The 26,586-nt window shown below is 36.2% G+C and overlaps 1 protein-coding gene across 3 annotated transcripts in view; it reads left to right on the forward strand.

The window, feature by feature from the left end:
- atrnl1a (attractin like 1a) overlaps positions 1-26,586 on the forward strand; it is a 207,578-nt gene that overhangs the window by 45,039 nt on the left and 135,953 nt on the right. For all 3 annotated transcript variants that reach the window (XM_089116952.1, XM_089116951.1, XM_039672737.2), the window contains 10 exons: positions 4,785-4,869; positions 5,101-5,312; positions 7,373-7,491; positions 7,593-7,709; positions 7,893-8,025; positions 12,178-12,365; positions 15,277-15,490; positions 16,374-16,562; positions 23,057-23,275; positions 23,381-23,518. In XM_089116952.1, coding sequence (XP_088973078.1) covers positions 4,785-4,869; positions 5,101-5,312; positions 7,373-7,491; positions 7,593-7,709; positions 7,893-8,025; positions 12,178-12,365; positions 15,277-15,490; positions 16,374-16,562; positions 23,057-23,275; positions 23,381-23,518 — 1,614 coding nt within the window. The remainder of the gene's footprint in view (positions 1-4,784; positions 4,870-5,100; positions 5,313-7,372; positions 7,492-7,592; positions 7,710-7,892; positions 8,026-12,177; positions 12,366-15,276; positions 15,491-16,373; positions 16,563-23,056; positions 23,276-23,380; positions 23,519-26,586) is intronic.

Genomic DNA, 26,586 nt, shown 5'->3' on the forward strand with positions numbered 1-26,586 from the left:
AACATTTCTGTTCGTTTCTTTCCCTTTTGTAACAAAACAGTTTAATTAGAAAAAAATACTACTAATAATGGTATTTTTAAACATTTTTTGTCTATACTTTATACTGAAGCTGAAACCTCGTAACTCTATTTGGTCATCAAACTGTCGGCAAAAGCGCATACATTGTGCACACATTTTGGAGAATGTCTCTGCTTGTTTGTAGTGCAAGGGTAAATTTTTAATTAATTATTAAAAAAAAAAAAACATGGTGTTTGTAAAGGCAAATGTTTTATGTGCCGAGAACAATGTCAATCTGGTATTTGCCTTCTAATCAAAGCCACAGCCTGTGCATCGCACTTCATCTTTTATAACACAAAATTTTGACCAAATGTATTAAACGACAGTACGTATTATTATTTTTCTTTCTTTCTTTCTTTCTTTCTTTCTTTCTTTCTTTCTTTCTTTCTTTCTTTCTTTCTTTCTTTCTTTCTTTCTTTCTTTCTTTCTTTCTTTCTTTCTTTCTTTCTTTCTTTCTTTCTTTCTTTCTTTCTTTCTCTGAGTCAACTTTTAAAGGGAAGAGAAGAGGGAGTATTAGTTCTTTTTATGCAATATTTCTTGCAATGAGGGACTGAATTCAAGATGACACAGAAAACGGTTTTCATTTGCGTATCCTCTTGCCATGTCTTTCCCAACTCTTGTACCTCTAATTAGATTCAGGGAAAATAAACCCTAATTAAAATTGTAGCACTCTGGCTGAGAGGCGTTGTGAATCAGTGTTTTTTCTCTTCTGCACAGACCTTTTGTTTTAATACAACCAACAGACTAGGTAGCAGATTGCCTCAGCACAAAAACATATTTTATTAAGCTTGCAATTAAAATGGGTTTGGTTTCCTCTCTACTGCATCTACTGTTCTCTACCTCTGCTCTATCTGCTCTATTCATCCATGGTTTCTTCACTCTGTTTCTTTGTCTCCTGTACATTAGCTATGGGAGTTGAGCCAATATCCTGTGAGGAAATGAAATCTAGGCAGAGCCAACGATAACTATCAGGAGCGGTTTTGCCATATGAGAGAAAGAGTGTCACCTTTAGATCTGTAGAGGTCTGGACCAGGTTGATTGAAATCAGGCATTGAATTACTCCAGCCAGAAATCTGTGTGGTGGCCTAAAATGTTGGCCTTTGGATAAAAGCATCTGCAAATGTATACAGGTAAATGTATCTCAAAGTGATTTATATAGCATTAAAGGTATTTTTTTCTGTGACAGACTTTTTGCAATTCTGTGTGATTCAGAGGCCACTTACAAAAAGCTTTAAACCTGATGAACAGGATAATGAAGGTTTTTAAAGACATTTCTCCCCTCATCTAAGCTACATCAGTTGTAGCTTGATGGGAATAGAGTGGTACTTCTTTTCTATTTTTTTCCAATAGTGATTCACAGCCTTTATAAATGCCACATAAAATCCAGTTATAATGAATGAACTCTTCCTGACGTTCCAGGACAATGTTTTGTTTATCACGTTTCCTAATGCGTCCATTAATTAACTTGTAAGGGTCACAGGAGTCAAAGATTAGGAAAATACTTTTGTGTGGCCATTTTTGTCTGTTTTCTGAGATGAAATTTTGTGTGGATGCAGGTGTGACCTTAGTTAAACCGCAGCTCGATCAGTACTGCACTCAAGAGTACGCTGAGGGGTAAATGCCAAATTTACATATTAATGCTGTCCGTGGCAGTCTGTGTTGAAGTATGTGGTGGCTTTTGAAATGAATGTGAGAAAAAGAAAGGACACCCTATTGAATTGTATGGTGTTATGTTTCAGATACATCATAAAAAAATCATCTGGTCCTTGGCAAGTCTTAAAATTCGGTTAATATAACCTCAGATAAACAACAACACATGACATATTACACTGTGTTTTTAAGCCAAAATGGAGAAGCCAAACCCAGCATATTAGCACAAACACCTTACACCAACTGTCAAGAACTGTGGTGGAGGGGTGATGTTGGGTTGTTTTACAGTCATAGTACCATAGCACTTTGCAGTCGTTGAGTCGACCAAGAACTCCTCTCTATACCAAAGTATTCAAGAGTCAAATGTGAGGCCATCTGTCTGACAGCTGAAGCATGGATGAGATTGGGTTGTGCAGCAGGTCAATGATCCCAAGAACACCAGCAAAGCTATATCTAAATGGCTGAAAAAGAAAAGAAAACTGCAGTGGCTCAGTCAAAGTCCAGACCTCAACCAGATTGAAGTTCTGTTGGCTTTAAGAGAGCTGTGCATAATGTAAGACAACTTGCGTATTATAATAATAATAATATATATTTGTATGTATTTAGGGGGCAAGACAAGCCAATTTAGCTCAAATGGAATTATCAATTAATGTATAGGGAATCTTAACAGAATCACTTTACGGCCCAGCAAATGACTCGTCCAGCGTTCATTCGAACGAGCCGTAACTATAACCTCTGCTTTTTTACATGTAAAGTCTCAGTCTCTGTAGTTTTAATAGGTTTCAGCCCTGGGGTCGTTCAGGGGTCCTTAAGAAGGAGGTGGTCTGTTTTAAATCCTTTGTCTTTGGATCAAACAATCTCTGCTGTTATCTTGGTGGGTCCGAGCCGTGCCATCACTGAACCAGTCAGTCTTTTTTAAACTATCTAACTTTGACTAGTTTTTCCTCTATTTAAGCTCATCTCTTTGAAGCTTTCATGGTCGTAAAGTTATTTAATGGTCCAAAACGTGATACATATCCATGCCTTGACCGTGAAACACATGATACAGTATGAAGCGTAGCTCTTGACATTGACCCGTAACACCATGAATTATAAAGGCACATGCACACGGACAATAATACCCCAACACATGGACTGAACACATGGTTAAATAACGGAGAAAACAATAGGATAACCTGAGACACCTGAAACTAATTAGCATTAGAAACTAAAGAACTACAAATACCATAAAAAGACCTACAAAAGAACACACCAATGAATGGCCAACTTCAAAATACTTAAAAAAATGAATTCTTCTATTTATCATGGATTCATTAAATTTATCACAAGAGAATGTAAACACATTTATAATGTTAATTTGTTTTAAAATAAATGCTGTTCTTTTGATTCTTCAAATGAATCTTGAAAAAAAAAATGTATAACTTTTTCCACAAAAATATTAGGCAGCACAGCATTTCAGTATTGATAATAATAAATATTATTTGAGTACCAAATCAGTGTATTAAATAGACTCCTTTAACTGTATTTTTGATTAAACAAATGCAGCCTTGGTGAAGATGAGACTTCTTTTAAAAATCATAGCATAAAAATCATATATATATATATATATATTTCTGAAGTTATTTTGATATCAGTGATACAAGGTCTGGTGAAATTCCTATAACTGTTTTTTGTCTCTTTTGCAGGCTTAGAGGCTTCTTTGTTCACTTTCACTAGACAGAACTGCACTATGTTGTGTTGGTGGTATCTTGGTGATAAGTGCTATAATGTGTGGTGTTAATCTCTGATGCTGTAGGGAGGCGGTGAGATGTTACATGTCTCAATCGTTATGCTCTGTATATTGTTGTAGGCCTACTGTAATATAAGAATCTCATGCTACAAAACATCTGTTCACAAGGTTGTTAACGGTGTGAATGTACTGTGTTTTCTTGACACACCTGCATGTGTATGTATGCACATTGCTGCATTTACTAGCAGGAAAGCCTGTAGAATGTAAAGATAGTATTTGGTTTCCTCTCCCTAGCTGATTAACTGACCATGAGTGCGGCTAATTACTGAATAAAAGAGTGTGTAACGAGCCGAGAGTGTGTCCGATCTGGCAGCCTGGGAGAAACATATGCCACAGAGCTCGTGTAACCTGGACAAACACGTACAGCTCAAAACACATGTCTCTGTCAGTAAAAGGCTTGGTGTACATAGTGCTTTGTTCACTGTTGCTTTTCACTTACGATGAGTAAAATTTCTCTGCACTGTTAAATTCTGGCCGATATTACCACATTTCCTAAATCAATGAAAAAGAATGAACTAAAAAACTAAAACAATTGTTTTAAATAGTAAAAGTGAATCATTTTAACAATGTTAAATAAATGATCAGTTCTTCTTGAGATTAAAGTGGATGTAATGTTAGATGCTGGCAAAGGTAAAATACACTATACTTTTCAAAAGTTTTTGAATTAAATTAATTAATACATTCATATGGATATGTTAAATTGATTTAAAGCGACAGTAAAGACATTTATAATGTTGCAGATGATTTCTGTTTTTAAATAAATGCTGCTCTTTTGAACTTTTTTATTTATCAAAGAATCCTGAAAAATCATCACAGTTTCCACAAAAATATTATGTGCCACAACCTAAAATGTGATAACACAATAATAAATGTTTCTTGAGCACCAAATTAGTATATTAGAATGATTTCTATAGGATCATGTGACACTGAAGATTGGAGCAATGACTACTTTGCTATCACAGGAATGAATTACATTTTGAAATATTTTAAAATAGAAAATGTAAATTTTAAATTGTAATAATATATTACTATATTTTAGTAATATATATATATATATATATATATTCATTTGTATGGTAGTATACATGTAAAAATGGAAGAAATTAGCATTATTAATTGAACATCCAAATATTGATAAAGTAAGTAATGCTTTATCTCTAATATATTCTATTAACCGGTATGGTACAGATATATATTGTGCATCTCGAGAATAAAATATCAAATACCTAATAATATACTACGTTTATATATATATTTGAATTTATTTATTTGCATGTATGCTTTTCAGCATGTGATGAGTGGACATTTCTTCCAAATCCCAGTCTTCATCGTGATGTCAATCGCTTTGGACACACAGCTGTTGTCAGTAATGGGTAAGTTTTTGATGTGAACTCTTTCCATTCACTGATACCATCAGTATGCGCTCTTCCTGTGCCTAGGTTGTTATTTTTTGTTTCCACTAAATTTAATTTAGTTAAACAAATCATCATGGGTCAGGGGAAAAATTGAATGTGTGGCCTTATCCTCTCATTTCCTTTGGAAAATTGTTTTGGCAATACAAATGGGTCGAAATACAGAAAAGGTCTGTTTTCTCTTCCACTCAGCTCAATGTACATTTTTGGTGGTTTCTCTGGTGTGATTCTGAACGATGTGCTGGTGTATAAGCCTGCCTGCTGTGAGGCCTTCCCGGAGGTGGATCTTTGTCAGAGTGCTGGTCCTGGTGTTCGCTGCGTCTGGATCAAAGAACGCTGTGTACCCTGGGACTCCAGCCATGCTAATGACAGTGTGCCTGCCTCCTTCTGCCCTGCGCGCACCAGTAAGAACCTATCATTTTAAAAGCTTATGTTAAACACTGGCTATGCAGAATTACTTTAATGGTCATTTATGGAGCTATTTTGGAGTATTTCCACCATACATTCACATTGAATTAATTTCTTATTCACAGGAGTCAGTAAAAGTGGGTCTTGCATGTCACAGAACCACACTATGGTGGCTACCACACCATGTCACAGGACAGTAGGGCTATTTCAAAATATCACAAATGAATATATATATATATATATATATATATATATATATATATTTTTTTTTTTTTATCAAATAAAAGCAGCCTTGATGAGCGTAAGAAACTTCTTTCAAAAACATTTTACAGACCCCAGAACTTTACAGACAGAACTTTTGAATAGTTGTGGTATTTAAAATGCAAGTGTTATAAATGTTTATTCATCCTTTCATCTTGTAGGAATATCTATACACCTGGTCTGCTATCCTACATAACCATCCCAGTGGGGTGAAGTTCACTGTAGATCTCATTCAATTGAGTTGGACCATTAGTTCTGTATGTTAACCACACAGCTGGAGTATTTTTCCTTCCAATAAATCCTCTGTCAGGAGATTATTGTTAAACCACATATAATCCTATTTATACTTGATACATTGGGGGGTTTGTATGCAGAGCCACTCAAATGTTCTGCTTTACCTTGATGGCGCACTGCCTGTTTTCCACTGGGTAAATCCTGCCTGACTGTGGAAATGCCTGTTGATAATTGACTGAACAAAAGGTCAGTCGGCGCATAATAATCTCATAGCGATGTAATTATGATTGCGATGAAACTAATCTCCAGCGATTGTGGATACAGATGTTTTTTTTACTGTGGGCAAAACTGGACCTGAGAGGATTACTGCAATTACCGCATTGAGTTTTGTGTTCTATCAGAGGTGGATTGGACTTAAATTAAGTAATGGAATGACACACAAGTTCATGATGGATTATACTGTATTGTGTGCATCTCAGAGACCTGAAATCATGCAGTTTATCATTGTACATAGGCACTTTTTGGGTGGTTGCTCTCTGTACACAATAACATCTGGACATGTACGACATCATTCTGACTGACATCCTGAGTGCAACAAAATATTTAAATACACACATGCTCTTCTAAGGTTTAATATATATATATATATATATATATATATATATTAAACCTTAGAAGAGCATGTGTGTATACTGTATATACTGTATATACTGCAGTCCTGTGTACATTCATGCAAGTGTGCAGTCCAGGATTTATATATATATATATATATATATATATATATATATATATATATATATATAAATCCTGGACTGTGCACTTTCATGAATGTACACAGGATTGCAAAGGCTGAGGCTGGAAATATATAAAATGGATATGTGCAAAACTTTTTTTTCTTTTTAATTCTCTCGGAAAAAAAGGTAATAAGGCTTTAAAACAATATCAATTTAAGTGAATAACTTGTGAATTGGCATTTATTGTTTGTTAACTGTCCCAGAGACAGTAACAGAAAAGGTGTGAAGGGGTAAATAATAGGGTGTGATTTTGTTTTCACTAATATATTTCCTTTCTCCCATCCTTCTAGTTCATTTTTGTCTTGGATTTTCTCATTGTTTATCCTTTTGAATGATTCCAGACAAAAGCCAGTCCCTGTGTGACGTCTCTTTCCCAGAAATAATGATAAAAAGGATAAAACAAACCAACAAACAAAAAATCCTCCCAAAAAGAAAAGAACTGGAACAACAGTACTTATTTGTATTATGGTTATTCATGTCTGAAATAAACAAATTCACAGTCAGGACAAATGTTTTTTTTCTTTGTCCTTGGCTCTTCCCCTCAATTTTCTGGTTTTAATTTCGCTGTGCCCTGTCCATATCCACCTCCGCTGTTCAACTTTAGCCCTTACCCATGTGTCATTGCACACACTCATTTTTCACCACAGTTATGATGTGTTTCACCTTGAGAGCTTTGAGTCTGACCCTTGTTACCTCCAAATTTTGTTTTATGCTAATAAGTATATATTTGCCTTGTCTCTGATGATTCTGGTTCTTTTAAACCACAGATGGAGCTGATATGCAGTGTCAGCAGTTTTCTGACTGTGCTTCCTGTACGGCCAACACCAATGACTGCCAATGGTGTGAAGACAAGAAATGCATCTCTTCTTCAAGCAACTGCACTGTGGTATGTCAAACAGAGGCATAACTATTAAATAGATTTAAAAGCATTTATAGCAATTCAAAATAACATTTCTCTTTGCCGTGTCATGTTTTGTCTGCATTCAGCTTACAATTGAGCTTGCCCGCCACCCTCGAGGTCCCCTGTACCTCAACCCTCCCCCTGCCATGCTGTCTGATCACCAGCTCTCTATTTGGAGACCCGGTCTGCGCAAAACTGGCCAGGTATGCAGTAATATATCTTATGATGAGATTGATTGGCTTAGAGAATTAGCACCTGTAACTTCTTGATTTCACTTGTTTGTTTCTCATATAAATGTTAAAAAACACAGCACAATGTTGTACAAAATATGCTAGTGACATTGAAAAAATATAACCTGAAATATCTTTTTTCCATTCTATTTTTAGTCTGTGAAGAACTATACCAAATGCAGTGTTCGAGGTGAGCAGGTTTGTACCAAACTGGCGAACTGCAGGAGTTGCTCGCTTAATATCAACTGTCAGTGGGAACCACAACAGCAGGAATGTCATACTCTGCCTGGTGAGTTGAAGGATGGATGGATGGGTGGATGGACAGACAGAATGACAGAGCATATGCATGTCCATATAAACAACGAAACAGTGATCAAAGTAGACATTTCTTCTGTTTTACTGTTACAACTTCAGAAGATACCCTGCCCCTGGAGACCCACTGTCCTGCAAAATTTATTTCCAAACTGCTTCAACAGTTGGTCAGTTCTGTTTGATTAGGGTTGGAGCAAAACTCTGCTGGACAGTGAGTCCCCAGGAGCTGGGTTGAAGACCTCTGGTCTAGGGTGTGGGTGCAACATCTTACATGATAATATTTGAGTGTGTTTGGTTGGCAGAAAGAAATAAATATGAGATAAAAAGACAAATATGATGCAGAGATTGTATACATTTTAGAAAAGAATAAGGAATTTGAAGTCTAAAGATTTAAACAAATGTATACAATATTTACAATGGCAGCATGAGATCTTCAGCTAGTTAACCCTAACTAAACTGCCCTCTGTAGTTTTTGTATTTGCCTAGGTAGTGTACTCACTCTAACCTAGTGTGCCTAATACAGCTCAAAAACTCTTTGAACTGTACAAGGTTACAATTTATGACATACCTTTTTGTAAGACATGAAACGAGGATATATTAAATTGATCAAAAGTGACGGTAAAAAGGCATTTCGTGAGCTTAGAATTATAAGGTTCTATCTCTATTTAGGGTAGTTCTGAGATACTGAGCATCAAAGTTTTTACATCCCAGCTGGCAAAACTGTTATGTAGTATAATCTTCTATTATAGCTTTATCTATTAATCTTTTTTTTTTTTTTTTTTTTTTTTTACAAAAATAACACCACACAGGCATTAATAAACACCTAATGGATCAGATTATGTCAAAAACTCAATTTCGACCAAAATTGGAGATAGAACCTTATAATTCTAAGCTCACGATTTATATTTATACAAAATATTTTTTTTTTAAATAAATGCTGTTCTTTTGAACTTTCTGTTTATCAAAGATTCCTTATCAATAAAAATGTTAAGCTGCATAGTCATTTTCAACTGTTATAATATATGAAATGTTTCTTGAGGACCAAATCAGTGTGACACTGAAGTAAGTGAATGACTGCTTAAATTTCAGCCCTGCCATCACACAAATAAATAACATATTTAAATATATTACAATAGAAAACAGACATTTTGTATTGTAATAATATATCACAATATTATTGTTTTATGGATCCCTCGAAAGTAGTGCAAGTGTCAAAAAATCTCCACACTTGTCTCTGACGGCCCTAGTCTCTGGAAACAACACAGGAAAGTGATCCATTCTTTTTTAACTTTTTTAACACCAGGCAGTCACAAGCACTGTCTACCTTTGATGATTTTGTGCACACAGGTTTTTTTTTACATTAAGTTTGCTGATGATCTTTGGAGGCCAAGATTTTGGAAAGGGTAAAGTTAGGAAAATGTCAAAAATTGTTTTGAGCAAATAATACGTGATTGTGTGTCTCAGACGCAGAAACAATGGAAATGCATTTCCGCACTCTGAGGGCATCACTACCTATTTGATCTGATCTAGTTTGAGAGCAGGAAGTGATGCTGTTGTTTGATGTATTCTTAACATTCTTTTGTCTCCCTTGGGAAGAAAATCTTCTCTACTGGCCCAAACATTGTACCTATGCTCAACATTTTCCAGTCTGCAGTAAAGACACACACACACCCACATGCATCTACTAATAATTATATATGAATAAATCGTTTTTTTACCGATGCAGATGTTAAAAACGCTGCATCAAGATACAAATGCACAATTATTTAAATCGATGCATGGTTAGCTTTTATGCCGATGCACCAATGCGAATCTTACCATCCCTAACACACACACACATACGTTTGTTTCACTGTATTATTGAGAAAATTGCATAGACTTTGAATGATTTTTTTTAAAAATTAGGATAATGATATGTTCTATCCCCTAACCCAACCTCTACCCCAGTGTGTGTGGTTATTGGAGCAGAGATAAAGGGTCACAGTGACCGAGGTGGTACATTCATCCACAGTCTCTCTGTGTCCGACATCAGGATGTTCTCAAGGACATAAACTTGAAAGAACTTCACTGCTCAGCTGTCATATTTCTGACTGATAGCTCAATTTGAAAGCATACATACACACACGGACAACTTTGTCTGAAAAGGACATCAACTCAGTAGCGAAGACATGAGTATATCCAACCATTGAAAAATGGAGACCTTTGGAGCTGGATGGTACATCACACTGAGTTCTGACCTCGACCAGTGCAGTGAAGGCCAATTGGAAGTGCAGTAATTATTCAAGTTTGCTGAGCTATTTATCTATGTATGGCTGAGCAGCCTGTCCAATAACCCAGAGTTTATTGTTCTTTTTCCCTTTTCTGCGCTCTGTTTTTTCTCTCTTCGTTAGATGACAGCCTTTATCTTGGATTATAATCGGCTGCATTTTACAAAATATACCCTTGAAATGAAGGGGACAGTGGTTATTTTATGCTAGTTTTAGTACTGTGTGGTTTTATAATTGACTATGACTGTGCATTTCCTTTTGTTTTGCTTTTCAGGAATTTGAGGGTTTTGTCTTGAGTCTGGGTGTTTGTGGTTAACCATCGTCATGGTAAATTATTCATGTGCTGCTCACTGTAATGAGTTCAAAATCCAAGGGTAGCATGTTTCTTAATTTCATAATGTAGTTTTACTTACACTACTTGTCACAAGGACATCCCGAGTTCTTCAAAATAACACATGGAGGACGTTAAATGCCATTTTTTATATTTATTTATGTTCTCCCAAGCCAGTAAAGTGCAAGGTGCTCACAGGTGCCACAGCATGAAAAAATTACAAAAGAAAGGAAAAAAAAAAAAAAAAACCCAACAAAGTCAATATACCAAAGACGCTAGCCTTGCATCAGGTCTAATACTTCAATCACAGTACTCAGTTGATACAGCATTCACTACCATCAGTCTTTTACCCTCCTGATCACTTCATTCTGTGAGACACCTGGGTACAACCATTTCTCAGCAATCATCACATGGGGAAGTAATAAAGATCATGAACAGGTAATACATATCAAGTAAAAATATTATGTAATCATGTAACTCCATTTTCTTCACCACACAAATTTCAATAACAGTACAAACTTCAATAAGTAAACTTCAGCAAAAATTAAAGGAAGTACATATTAACATCAACCAGTTCCCCTTCCTTTCCCACCATACTTGGTATCTCCCACTTCCCAAGATGCAACACAGCACAGGTATAAAAAACATGAGAAAAGTCCATTCCAGTCTTTTGCCCAAATCAAGATGGCTGCCACCATGTATGCTTCTCCAGGTAACAATCAACAGTCTGTAGCAAACTTTAAATGTCGTGAGGGTTAGTGATCAGGTGGCCAGTCTGACACACAACAGTATATATTTGTGTGGTTAACCCATCTCTCATATCGCTGGTACACTAAAGTAAATAAAGAGTCTTTTAAAAACCAAGTATGGGTTCATGTGTTTTGTAGAAGGCTAACAAGGGGTCACAAAGAACTGAGGGTAGCTCTGTGACACTACTGTTCAAAAGTCGATAAGATAAAAAAATAAGCTTCTTATACTCACCAACGGTACATTTATTTGATCAAAAACACATTGAAAACTATAATATTACAAAATATTATTACAATTTAATTTTTTCTTTTTATTTTAATATATTCTTGATGATTATTTATTCCTGTGATGGCAAAGCTGAATTTTCAGCAGTCTTCAGTGTCACACGATCCTTAAAAAAATATTCTAATATGCTGATTTGCTGCTCAAGAAACATTTCTTGGTATTCTCACAAATGTTGAAATTGTTGTGATGCTTATTGTTTTTTGTGGAAACTGATAATTCGTTTTCAAGATTCTTTTAAGAATAGAAAGTTCAAAAGAGCAGCATTTATATAAAAACTGATGTTTTTTAGCAACATTATAATTTATAAATGTCTTTACTCTGAAATTTCTTCAGATATATCTTGTTTTTCACTTTATAATACACAGAAAGCTCCTTTTATCAATGTCCTGATAAAAGATCAGAATGATTTGTTTGCAATGTTCAGATTTCTTGTGTGACTGAAGCCTAGTTTAAATAGAGGCCTGGTTTTATCCTGGATTTTTCTACTTTTTTAAAGCCCACTTGTGTGGAGAGGACTGGAGTCAGATTGGAGATGCATGTCTGAGGCTGAATGCCAGTAAGGAGAGTTATGATAATGCCCAGCACTACTGCAAGAACCTGGATGGCAACATTGCATCTCTAACCTCAGCCAGGCAGGTAGACTTCATACTGGATGAGCTGCAGAAGTATCAGCTACGTGGGAGGGTGAGTAAAGTGTAATCACTAGCCTCTGTGTGGAGGATTACATTGATTCGTTTTGGTAATGTTTGGGTACTGTGTTGAACACAGTCAAAGCCGTTAACATGTTTTTCTGATGCATATCGATTAGCAGTGTTGTGGTAACACATTACAAGTAATGCAAGTTACGTAATCAGATAACTTTTTTTCAAGTAACTGGTAATGTGATGCACTACTTTTTGAATTGACCACAAAATATCAGTTACTTTTTCAAATAAGTAACTCAAGTTCCATTTTAATCTGACACCTCTCTTGACTCCATATTGAGAAAAATCGTAAGTTGCAGGGGTGTGTGCCCTGTGATGCTTATTGTATTTCTAGACTAAATGTGAGCATGCATTTACTCATCTCACTTGCACAAAAACAGATTCAGAATTCTTCAAAATGAATGAAAACACGCAAACTCAGAATATTGTGCAAACCTGCAATAATTGTACTTTATGTAATTAATCTCTCTTTATTAATCATCGTCTTTGCTGCTGACCTTTGATAATCCAATTCAACCGTACTAATAAGCTAATTTGACTTAGATAAAAATCACATTTGTTCATTTATTTATTTATTTTTTATTACTAAAGTAAGAGTGTTGAACTTTCTTCCCCTGTGTCCTATTCCAGACTGACAGAACAGCTATAAGGTTTTCGTAACACGTTATAATAAGGTTCATTGGTTTGCATTAGGTAACTACCTTAGTTAACATGAACTAAGAATGAACAATACTTCTACAGCATTTATTTATCTTAGTTAATATGAATTTCAAAATTTACTAATACGTTACTAAAATCAAGGGTTGTATTAATTAACATTAGTTACTGCACTGTGAACTAACATGAACAAACAATGAACAGCTGGTTTATTATTATTAAATACTGTAACAAACTTATTGCTCATGGTTAGTTCATATTTGTTAATACATTACCTATTGAACCTTAATGTAAAGTGTAACCGGTTTTTATTTTGAGATGCATCCTTTACTGTACACGAGTAAATTTGCATTTCTTTCAGCCAGAGGCTTGTTCATTTCACTTTTGGGAAAGAGCCTTTACATTTTCCAAAATATAACTTGTTATGTTCTTCAAAAACAAACTAGGAAGCCCAGTCCATGTGAGCAAAAAGTAACACAAAAGTAATGTAAGGCATTACTTTCCAAAGAAAGAAACTTTCCCCAACTCTGCTGATTATGCGTCTCACCATATCAATGGCTTTTTTTTTGACTGACAAGCACTTCTGTCCGTGCTCCTGATTTGTTTACCTAAATCAGTTCTTGATTGCAAGTATATTTGCCCTGCACTGCTCTGAATCCCATTTTAAAGTGATTCTTTAAACGTTTAAGAATGTACAATTTACTAGTCCAGACGTAATACTAGATGTTTTGGTGTGTAAGTTTGTTTCTAAATGTCAGTAAAGCTTAAACACTCAACTTTACATGTCAAAAAGCCTTACTCATGCCTTCAGTTAAAAGCTATTCTGCACAAAATCTGCGGAGTCCCTCCAGTGCTGTGGTGTAAATATTTGTCATGTGTTAATTAAAAGGAAAGGAGTAACTCTCTTCATAATCCGCTCCCTTGCTGATTGTGGCTTGAGCCTCAGTGTTTAAGCAGCTTTTGTCCTTTGAAGATTAACACAGTTTTCTAAAGGACCCACCTTTGATGTGAAAAAGATTCACATCCGACGGTTTTTCAGTTGCCACTATTTTTTTTCTCTATTCTGTCACTCATACAGACACTCACACACACCCCGTGGCTGCACAAACTCACAGGAGATCTTAAACCTTTTAAAACATTTTAATCAAAGCACACACAACCTTTTTTAATATAGGGAAGTTGTTAATTTGAATGGAAAATCTGAGGGGTTGGGGTATGTCAAATTCAGTTTGTTTTGCCTTGAATTGATAATTACACTGTGCATTGGCCTTTGCCTTCCCTTAAAGAAGAGAGAAACGAGAAAAAAAGAAAAGGGTTTTATAACACTAGCATGTGTTAAACAGAGTAGACGGTCATTATAGCCATCAAAATGTCAAGGTGCTCTGAATGAATGTCCAGCTGAAAGTCTGCAAAATTAAGTTCAAATAGAGTTCAAATAGAGGTTTATCAAGATGAACACTTTTTAAAATGTACTATATTTTCTGCATCTGCAAATATGTCAGTCTGTTTATCGTTTAACTTCAGACACGCTGTTCTTTACACTAATGTTCATATTCGAAGTATTTATGGACACAGGGCGATAACAGCTGATTGCACCTGTTTTCAAAGTGACTTTAATGCAGTTAGATATGTGGCTCACTCAAATTTCAGTACCTAGCAAACAGAAACGGGTGCAAAACATGCATTTATTTATTTGTCTTTTAAGAATTATGATAAATATTCATAATATATTTCTGCATTATTTCCAGCACCTGACTTTGGTTTCGAGGAAGAAATGTTTTTCAAATAATGATAATGAGTAGTGAAACGGTTTTGTTTCCAAGGAATTATATGAAAATGTATGTAAATATGGTTTTCTTTTCATGAATTTCATAATTTATTAAGGCTTTTTTTCCTAAATGAATATCAAATTGAATTTTAGATCTGAAATTAAAAACAACCTCATCATAGAAAAGGTATATTCTGGTCATTATATGAATTGCATTGTTTTTATTTAATAATTTCAATTAAATTACATTTTTTATTATTATTTGTTAGTTTTGTAAAAAAAAAAATTCTATAGATCCAGACAAAAAATGTGTCAGACCATGCTAGTTTTGTCTGACCCTGGTTGGACAGGTTTTGTATGTTGCACAACATTTTCAAGATTTAATCTAATAATTTTCCCTAAATGACTATAGCCATTTTTTCACCCATCCCTATGAGGATTTTACATGTATATTTCTCTCTTGCAGAAACTCACTCCCTGGGTGGGTCTAAGGAAGATAAATGTTTCATACTGGGGGTGGGAGGACATGTCTCCCTTCACTGCCAGCACGCTGCAGTGGTTACCAGGGGAGCCAAGTGACTCAGGTTTTTGTGCGTACCTGGAAAGAGCTGAGGTAGCCGGACTCAAAGCCAAACCCTGCACTGCCAACACTGAGGGGTTGATCTGTGAGAAGCCAGTTGGTGAGAAAAGTTTGAGTTGTTTTTGCTCTGTTTTTTTGCAACACCCTTTTTGAATCCCCCTTTTTGAGGGGATTCAACGTCTGCTTTGTGGTGTATGCTGTTCTTACACATCAGACCCAAATTTAAACTTAATCGGCTCCCACTGAAAACTCCACAGGGTTCTTGAAGAATTGGGAAGTCTGGAAATAATTTGTTTTATTAATCTTAATTTGATAATGCTTTCAGTTAATATTTCAAAATCTGTTGTATTATTCTCAGCTTGGTTAACATAAACTTTGTTTAATGCCACGGAATTCTGCAGATTTTCCCTTATTTTTGATGCTGATTTAGTCTGGGCTTGCCCTGGTTTTTTGTGTCACATATGTCAAGGTGATTTAATGTGATAACATTCTTTTCCATATAGTGTTATCACACATAAAGAAATTAACATATTACACTTTTTTTGTTTTGGTTTTATAAATGAGCAGAGCTGTTGTATAATCTCTCACACCCTCCTTGGCTGCAGTATGTTTATTGGACCTGTTTGAAACTCTAGAAAAGAGACTCAAAGCACAAATTAGGCCTTGAACAACATTTGTACCCCCCTTCAGACACATGCAAAGAGCATACAGAATGAATGTCAACTCGTTCTCCCTTCATCTCTGGGTTTATTTTGCTCATCTTTCATTTCTTATTCATGTTCTGCTCATTGTGCCAATTTCAATTGTTTATCTTACTCTACAGGAGTAACAAACCAGATTTTTGAGGCAATGTGTCATTATCATGAAAATAATAAACATTGTTAGTAGCATTTTTAAAGTTAAGAGATAAAAATGCAGAACTATAGTACTGTTATAGCTATAGAGTATATTACAATACATAATACTGTATTTTCCTCCCTCAGTGAGCCCAAACCTTACCATGCGTCCATGTAAGATGCCCTGCTCCCTGCGAACCACCTGTGCCAACTGCACCAGTCAGGCCATGGAGTGTATGTGGTGTGGCAGCACCAAGCGCTGTGTGGATTCCAACGCGTACGTCATCTCCTTCCCTTACGGCCAGTGCCTGGAGTGGCAAACTGGAGACTGTGGAGGTGAGTGCTCGCGTTTACCATCAAGGACACACATATTAGGATACATGGCAGACTAGAAGCTGGAGTTATGAGTACACACTACTCTGGTGAACGCACACACATCTTCTAACTCGTTTACTTTCCACCTTCTCATTTTTCCCTTCTGTTGCGAGCCTAAGGGAGATTGAGTTTTGAGAGAGCAGATGTTAGGAACGCTATGCCTGCTGCACAGGCAGGTATCAAACTCACTATAAACTCCTGTCACACTTTGACTGGCCTCCACCGGAAAAATCTATAAACTATCGACATCTGTCCGGCCTTGCAGAAGAGAGCGAGACCCTGCACAAAGAGGGAAAAAAAAATCTTATTTGGACTTTTGACTTGTGGCATAAAGTCTGGTCATCATTGCAGGTTTTCTGGCCACGAATTGCCCACTTAGACAGCAAGAGACAGTCTGATATGTTTATGTGCCTGTTAGCGATGGGGTTTTCCATAAATAAGTTATAGCAATTCAGCACTGCAAATATTTCCTTAAAGCGACAATTTAAGCAAAAATGAAAATCTTACAAACATTTACTCACCCTCATGTCGTACCAAATTTCTGCAAACACAAAAGAAGATATTTTTAAGAATGCAGTTTTGCTGACCCATATCCTTTGTATGGATAAACATTAAGACATTTCTCAAAATATGTGATAAATGCTTTGGACTTTTTCCAGTTGTAGCGCCACCTATGGACAGAATTTGACTCAAATTAGCGTGAATCCTCCGAATGTCTGGTTGTCTATGTATGCCAAATTTTGCTAAGTTTGAATTATGCCTTCAGCACATAAGTCAATTAATTAAACCTCAATGTTTAAAATTATTTTGTAAACGTTTTGCCTGTTTAAAGCTGTGTTTGTAAAAGGATTTTTTTTCTTAACTGAAGAGAGCAGAAAAAAAACTGTATAGAGAGAAAAGAAATGCAGACATTTCCTTAAGCCCTTGTAGTTCTAGAGATTTCTGATCATCCCACCAACTTTTGGCGTCTCTACAAATTGGTACAAAAAAAAAGAATAAGAACAAATACAAAAGTATTCCATAACCTTTGGAACTTGGACCCATTAGAAACGTGACCTTTTTTTCTAAGCACAACAGTTATGTTGACGGAAACTTTAATAGAATAAATCTTTTGTCAATGTTTGAGGTCTCTAATCTGGCGAGTAAGGAATAATTGACGGCAGGCCGTTGAATTATTCGAAAAATAATGCACACCCGAGGTGGTAATGCGGTCACGACGCGAAGTGGCCGTTACACCTCGGGTGTGCAATATTTTTCCGATAATTCAACGGCCTGAAGTCAATAATTCCTACAGTTACCACACCTCAAAACATTGTTCAGATGATGCATATCAAGACGTTTGTCAAGTTTTTGTCATTAAAACGCTCTTGTAGGACTAATTTCTTACGCATATAATCCCATGCCTCCGTTGTTAATTCCAAAACGTCATTTTAGAGGTAGTAACGGAGGTTTGAGCCACTGATAGCAGTCTAATAATGGGGGGACACTTACGACTCGCTGAAACATTCAAAGACCGACTTTTTCCATCGACTGAAACAGGTCTTAAACACCAACTGTGAACACAGACTAAACGTGCTGAACACGCGTTTGGGCATGATCAGTCATAAGTATCAAATTATATTCTTAGTTGGCCTAAGTGTGTCCTGGCTTTATGCAGTTATTAGAGAGAGGAAGAGATTTTTCTTGTTGTGAATTGTATCCTATTTTCCATTATTAGAGTTAACTACGCGCAGTGATATGGAACTGTAATGTGGTCAAATCTGCCTGAAACTACTTTAGCCGTGCGTTTCCCTGAAAATAATTGCACACCTTTAAAACGTTCTCAACCAATCAGAATCAAGCATTCAACAGCCCTGTAAGATAAATCTGAATATTCCATCATTAACATTGGTAATTTTATCAGTTTGGTTCTTTGTAAAACCAGCTTTGTTTTGGAGGCGTTTTTTCAAATGCTCCTTTTTCCATGAAGCCAGACACTTAGATTACCATTCTTATATACAGTACATCATGTGTCAGTGTGCGAACTGTGGGCGGTTCATGGGTGTGCCGTCTGAAACTGAGGCTGTTCAGATCTCTGCTCAGTCACTTTATGATTCAACAGCTCCTCTTGTTCTTTCTAAGTAGATTTGCAGAAATATCCCTATACACAAGAGTGATATCATGCGGTCCAAAACAACAGAACCATGCCAAAGTATCTGAAATGACTGATGGTAATCGTCTCAGAAAAGCCTTATGAGTAGCTGACGCAGACCTACCTTGTATAGTCATCAGCAAGTTTGTAGATGCATGAAATCATTATTTTCTTCTGCATTAAGAGGCACTAGAAGCTGGCATTGTAATGCGGTGTAAATGAGCAGCTGAGAATGAAAAATAGATATGCAGTCCAACTGCGAGGCGTAGTGCTTAATAACCAACATATTTCTCCAGAAAAAATACTACTACAAAATCCTGACAGGCGGAATTGCCTGTCTATAGTGTCTCAGGAAGTTGAAAGTCTTTTCATGGCCTTGAGACCCTGAGACCACAAACTCCCCTTCCATTCGCCATTATAGAGTTACACAGATATTACTGTTCTTTCTCTGTGGATGTGCTGGTCATTGATTTTATCTGGAGCGCAGAGACTAAAGGCCTCCAGTGCATTGTTAACTGGGATGTTGATGGCTGTATTTCATTGAGGCGATCTGTCAGACAATAAACATCATTAAGGTCAGCTCTCTGATGGAAGTGAATTGCCTGAGGATCACTTTTCTTCCTCCAAGGAGTTGGTTCATGGCCGCAGCAAATATTTTGCTGAATGATTCTTTGGTGTGAAATGCCCCATAGATGTACCTGCTGTGATAGAGGATAATTTCATTAGAAAAAGTGCAGTTTTCATATTTAAACAAAGGCCCGCACAGAGATAAAAAAAACAGCGTGACAGCATGATAATATGCAAAATGGAAATGAACTTCTTCACTGGCTCAATATACTCCGCAAATATAGCCTTTTTTAATGCAGAAGTTGAGATAAAAGAAAAACCATATAGTACAATGTGCCAACATGTTGCAAGTCGGCCATTGTGTTTTATTGTTACGGTATGAAATGAGTTTGAAGTATTTGTAATTTTTTTTTTTTAAAAAGTCTTTGTTTTTAAACAGACAAATGTGTGAACATTCTTGAGGCAAAAAGTAAAGCAGTATGGTGAGCATACTTTTTTTTTCATAAATTTCCACCTCATTATTCTTTCTGTTCATAAATTGTATGTCCCTTGTTAGCAACTGGATTCCACATTAGAAAATGTAAATACTTGCAAAATAAAAATAGTCTGTCTTATGCTCTCCAATTGATTTCTTTGATAGAAAATACAGTAAAAATAGAAATATTATGTATTATATTTTTGCAATTCAAAATAACTTATAATAGAAAATAGATGAGCTGTTTAATATTTTTGTGGAAATTATCAAGCATTATTTTTCTAATTTTTCAGGATTTTTTAATAGAAAGCTTAAAAGAACAGAATTTATTTGAAGATATTTATGACATCATAAATGTCGCACTGTCACTGTTTACAATCCTTGATGAATAAAAGTTTCTTTTTTTATTCTTCATTCTTTTATTAGTGTTCACTTACATGAAACAAGTGACATATCGAACTTGGCCATTTTAAGATCACATGTCCAAAGATGTGTGTAAAAATGTAAAATCAGTTTTTGCAAACCCCATTTTCCTGAATAGTGAGGGGGACGTGCCTACCTCAATGTCTATGTGGTTTTGCCACATGGGACTTCCTCTCTCTGGAAAGTTACATAGACCGCCAATAATTATCTATTAAATCTTTTCTTTTCCACTTTATGCTTGTTAATCCTGACAGCAATCTATTTGACAGATGTCCCTGTCCCAGGTGAACCTGTCCACGAGACATATGGTGTCTTGCTGTAGACAGAGATTTCAAGTTGTTGTCATTGGGTCAAACATTCCTAGAACAGGTTTTAATTGTTACATTTATAAATGTTTTAACACTTTTGTTAAAGTTGTATTTGAAGGAGGTTTTTTTTTTTCAACATTGAGAATGTTGTATAGATTTGCATTTGTAATGAATGTTTAGGTGTCCTTGGCTAAAGATAATCCTCATTTCTTTTGCTAAACACAAAAAAAGGAAAGGAGGGAGCGAGATAAAGTTAGAGAGTGAGAGATGAGAATTGTGTTTGTAATTATGAAACACCTCTGTGATTATGCCGAATGCAAATGATTCATTGCATTGGGCGTGAATAATGCAGGAGGAGAGAGGAGCTTCTGGGCAAAAAGTTCACCTAACACATCTGTCTGCTATGGAAATCTAGATCACCAACGCAAAAGAACATGCAAATATCCACATAACTTCCACAGAATGTCAGAAAACTTTTCAAATCTTGTTGTTCATTGATGTGTATACAGGCTACAGCAAACAGTTTAAATTTACTCACTCAATGGTTTGGCCTGAATGCTGGTTAATGTTAAGACATCGATGACCACTGAAGAATTTTGAAAGTGGATATTGGTTATTGGCTGATATGGAAGTTTTCCTGCATTTTTAGCAGTGGTTTTCAACCTTTTTGACTTAAAAAAAAAATGTTTCTCACAATTTCTTGTTGATCCAATATTTTAGGGCTTGACATGGCTAAGAAAATGGTAATGGCGTTTTGAATTTAAAGGTGCCATAGAATGCATTGATACTATATTTAATATTGTTCTCTGATATAGAAGATATGTGGCTAATGTAAGGGCAAAAAGTCTCCAGATATGGCTTTGCATGTCCATTTATAACCCTAGGATTTGTCCCTAGAATGAAATGTAATGTTGAGGCCTATTAGTGGGCCTCGGCCCTTGCTTGAGAACCTCCTTTTTAAAGGTTTCGTTTGGTTGAATACTGTATTGGCTGATTGTGGATCATTTTTCCATTCTATTATTTACATTTAGATGTCCTTTGAAAGGTGTTGGTGGTGATGCATTACATGTAACATAATGGTTATCGTAGTACTAGACTAAATGTGTGCATGCATTTAATTCTCTCACTTACACAAAAAACAGATTCAGTATTAGTTAAAAAAAAAAACAGCGCAATGCAAACTCATAATATTAACCAAACATGCAATAATTAAATTTGTTAAATAATACAAATATACTTTATGCATTTAATATCAATTTATTCTCCAATGTCTTTGCTGCTTACCTTCATTGATCCAATTAATTATTTATTTTGATGCCTTAGCTTTGCTTTTTAGATGTATTTTCAATTTAATAACCTCCAGTTGTGATAATGACCTGGAAGACTCGTAGATTATAAAACTACACCTTAAAAAGGTCTAAATAGAAACTCCTTATGTTTCCAAACAGCACATTTTTGAATATGATATGGAAGGTCAAACCCTGTGGCACTTCAAACAGCTCCTCTTTCCCATCTTACTTTCACTTCTGAGTATCACATTGACTGTGGTGGCGTTCCCTCAGTGTGTCTTTCTTCCCTGTTTTTAATGACACACTCAACATCTCAGTATCTGCCCTCGCCATTAACCCCGAGACACTTTTTGACCCTCACACTGTCTAAGGACCCATTAGACGGGGTCTGGTCGAGGGGTACATTGATGGACGCTTTTTCTGTCCCCATTGCATGCATACATTTTCTGCTCCCACTCACACAAATATCTAAAAACGAAGGGAGGTCATTACTGATGGGCTCAGAAAACTTTTATATAAAACTGTTATAAAAAAAAAAAACCCTAGTGGCACAGAGAATGTAAATTATCTGATTCTGTCCCGTGTGTCTCAAATGTCCAGCACTCTGAATGTCAGGCACATTGGATGAATACACATTCATAATGTAATGGCACAAAACTCAATTTATTTGAAATTAAAAGGTCATTCAACAACACACAGGCAGAGTAAATTTCAGTGCTGGTAACAATATGATATAATGTGACTTTGCATGCAATAAGATGCAAAAAATCAAGTAATACAAAAGACAAACAACAAATGTTTTTTTTTTTTTTGCACTCTCTCATTAATAACATTTTAGTTTATCATATGTAGCTTTAATATTTTTAATAAAACTTGCTTTTAGTTTTTATCTTCTCAGTTTTGGGCTTTTGTCAGTTTGTCAGCTTCCATTTAGGTTACACTTTATTTTGATTGTCCTCTTTAGACACTACTGTACTAACTAAAGTAACTTTGGAACTTCATGTCAACTAACTCTCATTAGAGTATTAGTAGACTTTTAGGTTAGAATTAGGTGTTAGGTTTCGGTTAAGTACAAAAAGGCGACGTATGTCTGTTGGGGGACCATCAAAATAAAGTGTTCGAAAAGCTTAAAGTTTTACTAAGTTACACTAAGTTTTTTAATACAAATAAAGTAAACAATTTTAATAGTTTTAGTGGAGATTATTGATGGTGCTTTGGAGGTCAATAAGGCTAAAATTGATCTAAATCTTCTCTCTTTCTAGTTCAGAACTGTTCAGGTCATTGTACATGTGGTCAGTGCCTGGGACAGCCTGATTGTGGTTGGTGCGGAGACCCCACAGACACAGGTCAGGGCCAGTGTATTGAGGGATCATACCGTGGAGCAATGAGGAGCCTGAGTAGACAGAGCCGAGAGAGGGTATTGGACACCAGTATCTGTTCAAGGGAAAAAGGCTATGACTGGGCCTACATAACCTGCCCAGGTACGCATAAAAAACACATGTGTGCACTGATCAAAACCTGTAAATGATGGTGTGTTTGAAAAAAGTCTAATCAAATGAACACACGTTCTTCTTTCTTTGTTTCAGCATGTCAGTGTAACGGACACAGTGTGTGTGTTAATGGCAGTGTATGTGAGCAGTGCAAGAATCTCACAACTGGGTCGCAGTGCCAGATCTGTCTACCTGGTTACTATGGAGACCCAACTAATGGAGGGAAATGCCAAGGTGAGATATTTCTCTTTATGTTTACAAGTATGTCTGTCTGTGTTTGTAAATCAGAGAGTATGGCTCTTTAAGGAATAGATTTCACACCCAGAATTTGTCCTCATCTGCTCACTTTTCCAAGCATGCTTAATTTTTACCATCCGTGGAGCACAAAATATATATTTAGCTGAATGTCCAGATGTTGTTTTCCATTTAAAGAAAGTGGATTGTAAATAGGGCTGCCAAGCTGCAAAGAACAAAAGTATCCCCAAAGTAGTCAGTTTTGACCGTGCAGTACATTTCAATTGTCAAGACAATTTCCGTTAAAGAAAACTGACAATTAGCAAACGGTTTAGATTGGTGGTATGGTTCTGTTCTGGACAAGAACCCCCATTTCATCCATGCAGCCTTGCACGGATAACAGCTGGGAACGCAGTGATATAACAGGGTTCCCACGGGTCCTTAAAATCCTTGAAAGTTTGTGAATCTGAAAAATGAAAAAACAAGGCCCTGGAAAGTTTTGGAAAGTAAACACACATAGATAGAGGTCCTTGAAAGTGCTTGAATTTATTTTGTGCAAGAAGTTTTCTGGAAAAATCCATATTATTCCCTCCGTTCAGATGAAAGTGTGTTTCGCCAACACTTTGTGGCCTATATACACTAGCTAGCTTGATTTACTTAAGTTACACGCATTTATGTGTTGCGTTAAGTGTTTCCCGCGTGAGGTGCTTTGTGTTGTACTTTGCGATGACGTTCACGGTCGTACGAAACTACTACGATGGAACCTCAACGTTTGTTGTTGAACACAACACGTGTCCCCACATTAAGCCCTGAATTTGAAGGTATTGGACCCGGAAAGTCCTTGAAAGGTCCTTTAATTCAAAGTTAACCAATGTGTGGGTTAGTGTGTGTGTATGTGTGTGTGTGTGTGTGTGTGTGTGTGTGTGTGTGTGTGTGTATATATATATATATATATATATGTATGTATATATATATGTATGTGCATATGTGTGTGTGTGTCCGTATAAATCAATAATATAGTTATAATATGAAAACATTTTTTCACGATCACATTTGTTTCATTTTATTCATTTTTTTCTTCACATCAATCAACAAAAATTTAGTGAGATTTTATTTTGATCATTTTAAAATTAAATGGAAATGAAAAAATGAAATGTTCTCATTTACTGATAAATATACTAAGATCCCTCATATTTGTTTATATATTATGTGTTTGTATAAATAGTGGTGCATTAGTTTGCGTTTAACTTTGTGAATATAGTAGAACAGCAAATGTGACACACCAGAATGACAACAGGCAAGTAGAATACTTTATAAATGTGTGCGAACATACCAGGGATTGGCACTATCTTTTCCCTTTTTAAATTTTGATTTGAATGTCATTCCAGATTGTTTCGCTATGGGAGGTTTAATTTCAGCCTGGGAAATCTGGAAAGGTATAATGCAGGAGTAGAGGATCTTAGAATTTTCATTATTTTGTTAAACGACCCCTTTAAGGTATACATGTGACCACACGATATATATCAAACTGAAATCGATGCAGTAGTTAATTCATAAACAGTCTGCCTGCATCCAGATGTACCACAGGATATCCCAGTGTCCCCCATCTAATTTTGTTGTAATGGTTAGTGAGGCCATATTTCATTATGAGTGCCGTATTCAACCTGACGCAAATTGTATTGATTTGATGTGGGCTCCTCGTGTTAGTTCATCACTGTGGCTGTTCTCCTGGTTTCCAATCACTGAGTTTATATACAAGCATCATCGCTCTTAAAGATGAAACTGCATCGAGGGATAGAGAAAGGCAGCGGAGAGACGAAGAGGTGCAAGGAAGGCGGTGTAATAACATCATTCTCTGTCGGACAGATGCACGTTTTCTCCACATTCTGTGACATTAAATCACTCTTAATCATTTTCTTATTTCCTGGAGTTGACTGCCGTCCCTCCTCTTCACCTATATGAGCGGTCCAGCGCTTACAGCGGAGATTTGATAGATGTGCGGCCATCCACATCTTTCAAGGATGCACGCTCTCCCTCTCTATTTCTCCTCCCCTTTGAATACCTCTGTGATTAAGAGTGCTTTACAGGCTGCGTCTTGGTGTAAATGTGCATGTGTGTTTAATGCTCTGATTGTGGCCGCCACTAATCCAGCAGTGTCATTTTTCAGCGTTAGTGAGCGGAGGAGATTTACCTCACCTCTACACTAATAAGTTTAAGCCACTGATCTGTGTTAGATTAGACGAGGAGAGATGGAGAGCGGCACACTGTGTGGAGAACAGAAAAGGCTGGATGGATATCTCTCACAGAGTGTGTGTGTGCGTGTTGTCTGAAGGAGAAAAAAGACAGGCCATCAAAGTAAGATCAGGTTAAAATATGACACGTGGCCGGCTGCCCTTGACGAGAGAGAGAAAACAGTCTGTGGAAGATGGAGGATGTGTCCGCCTGAAATGGCCCTCTTAGTTAGAGGACAACAGAGGGCAGAAAGTCATGGGATTTTGTGTATGGATGTGTTTGTCTTTGAAATATTTGGAATTCATGCTTTTTCAAATGAAAGCCGTGATATATGATTACACTTCTGTGTGTGTGGTTTGTGGTATGGTGGGAATTTTAAATAATGCTAATGACATGATATACAGTATATAGTGTGAAACCATCAGGAACCCTTTAGTCTCCAGTGTCACCATTTTCCAGAAACACCAACCTACTGGAAGCCAGAAGTACGAGGTATATCAGATTCTCCGAGAATTTGTTTAAAGGGTTATGAAATCCCAAACCAAATTTTCTGAGATTTTAACAGAGGTATGTGTGGTGATTTAAGACCATGTTAGCGTCTGTTAGATTTAATTGTAGGGTTAAAAATGGTTAAAATTGAGCTTTTTTAAGCTTTTTTTGTCTTTCGGGTTTAAAATCTTCGCTTTACTATGGGGGTTTAGGGGGCGTGTAGATCTAGGCAGTGCACGGATATCTGATGATTTTTTTTAAGCAGAAAATTAAAGGAGTAGTTCACTTTTGAGAAAATGTTTGCTGATAATTTACTCCTCCCCATGTCATCCAAGATGTCCATGTAA

Source organism: Pimephales promelas, chromosome 11, assembly GCF_988280905.1.
Source record: "Pimephales promelas chromosome 11, fPimPro1.hap1.1, whole genome shotgun sequence".
In the NCBI taxonomy this organism is placed as follows: Eukaryota; Metazoa; Chordata; class Actinopteri; order Cypriniformes; family Leuciscidae; genus Pimephales; species Pimephales promelas.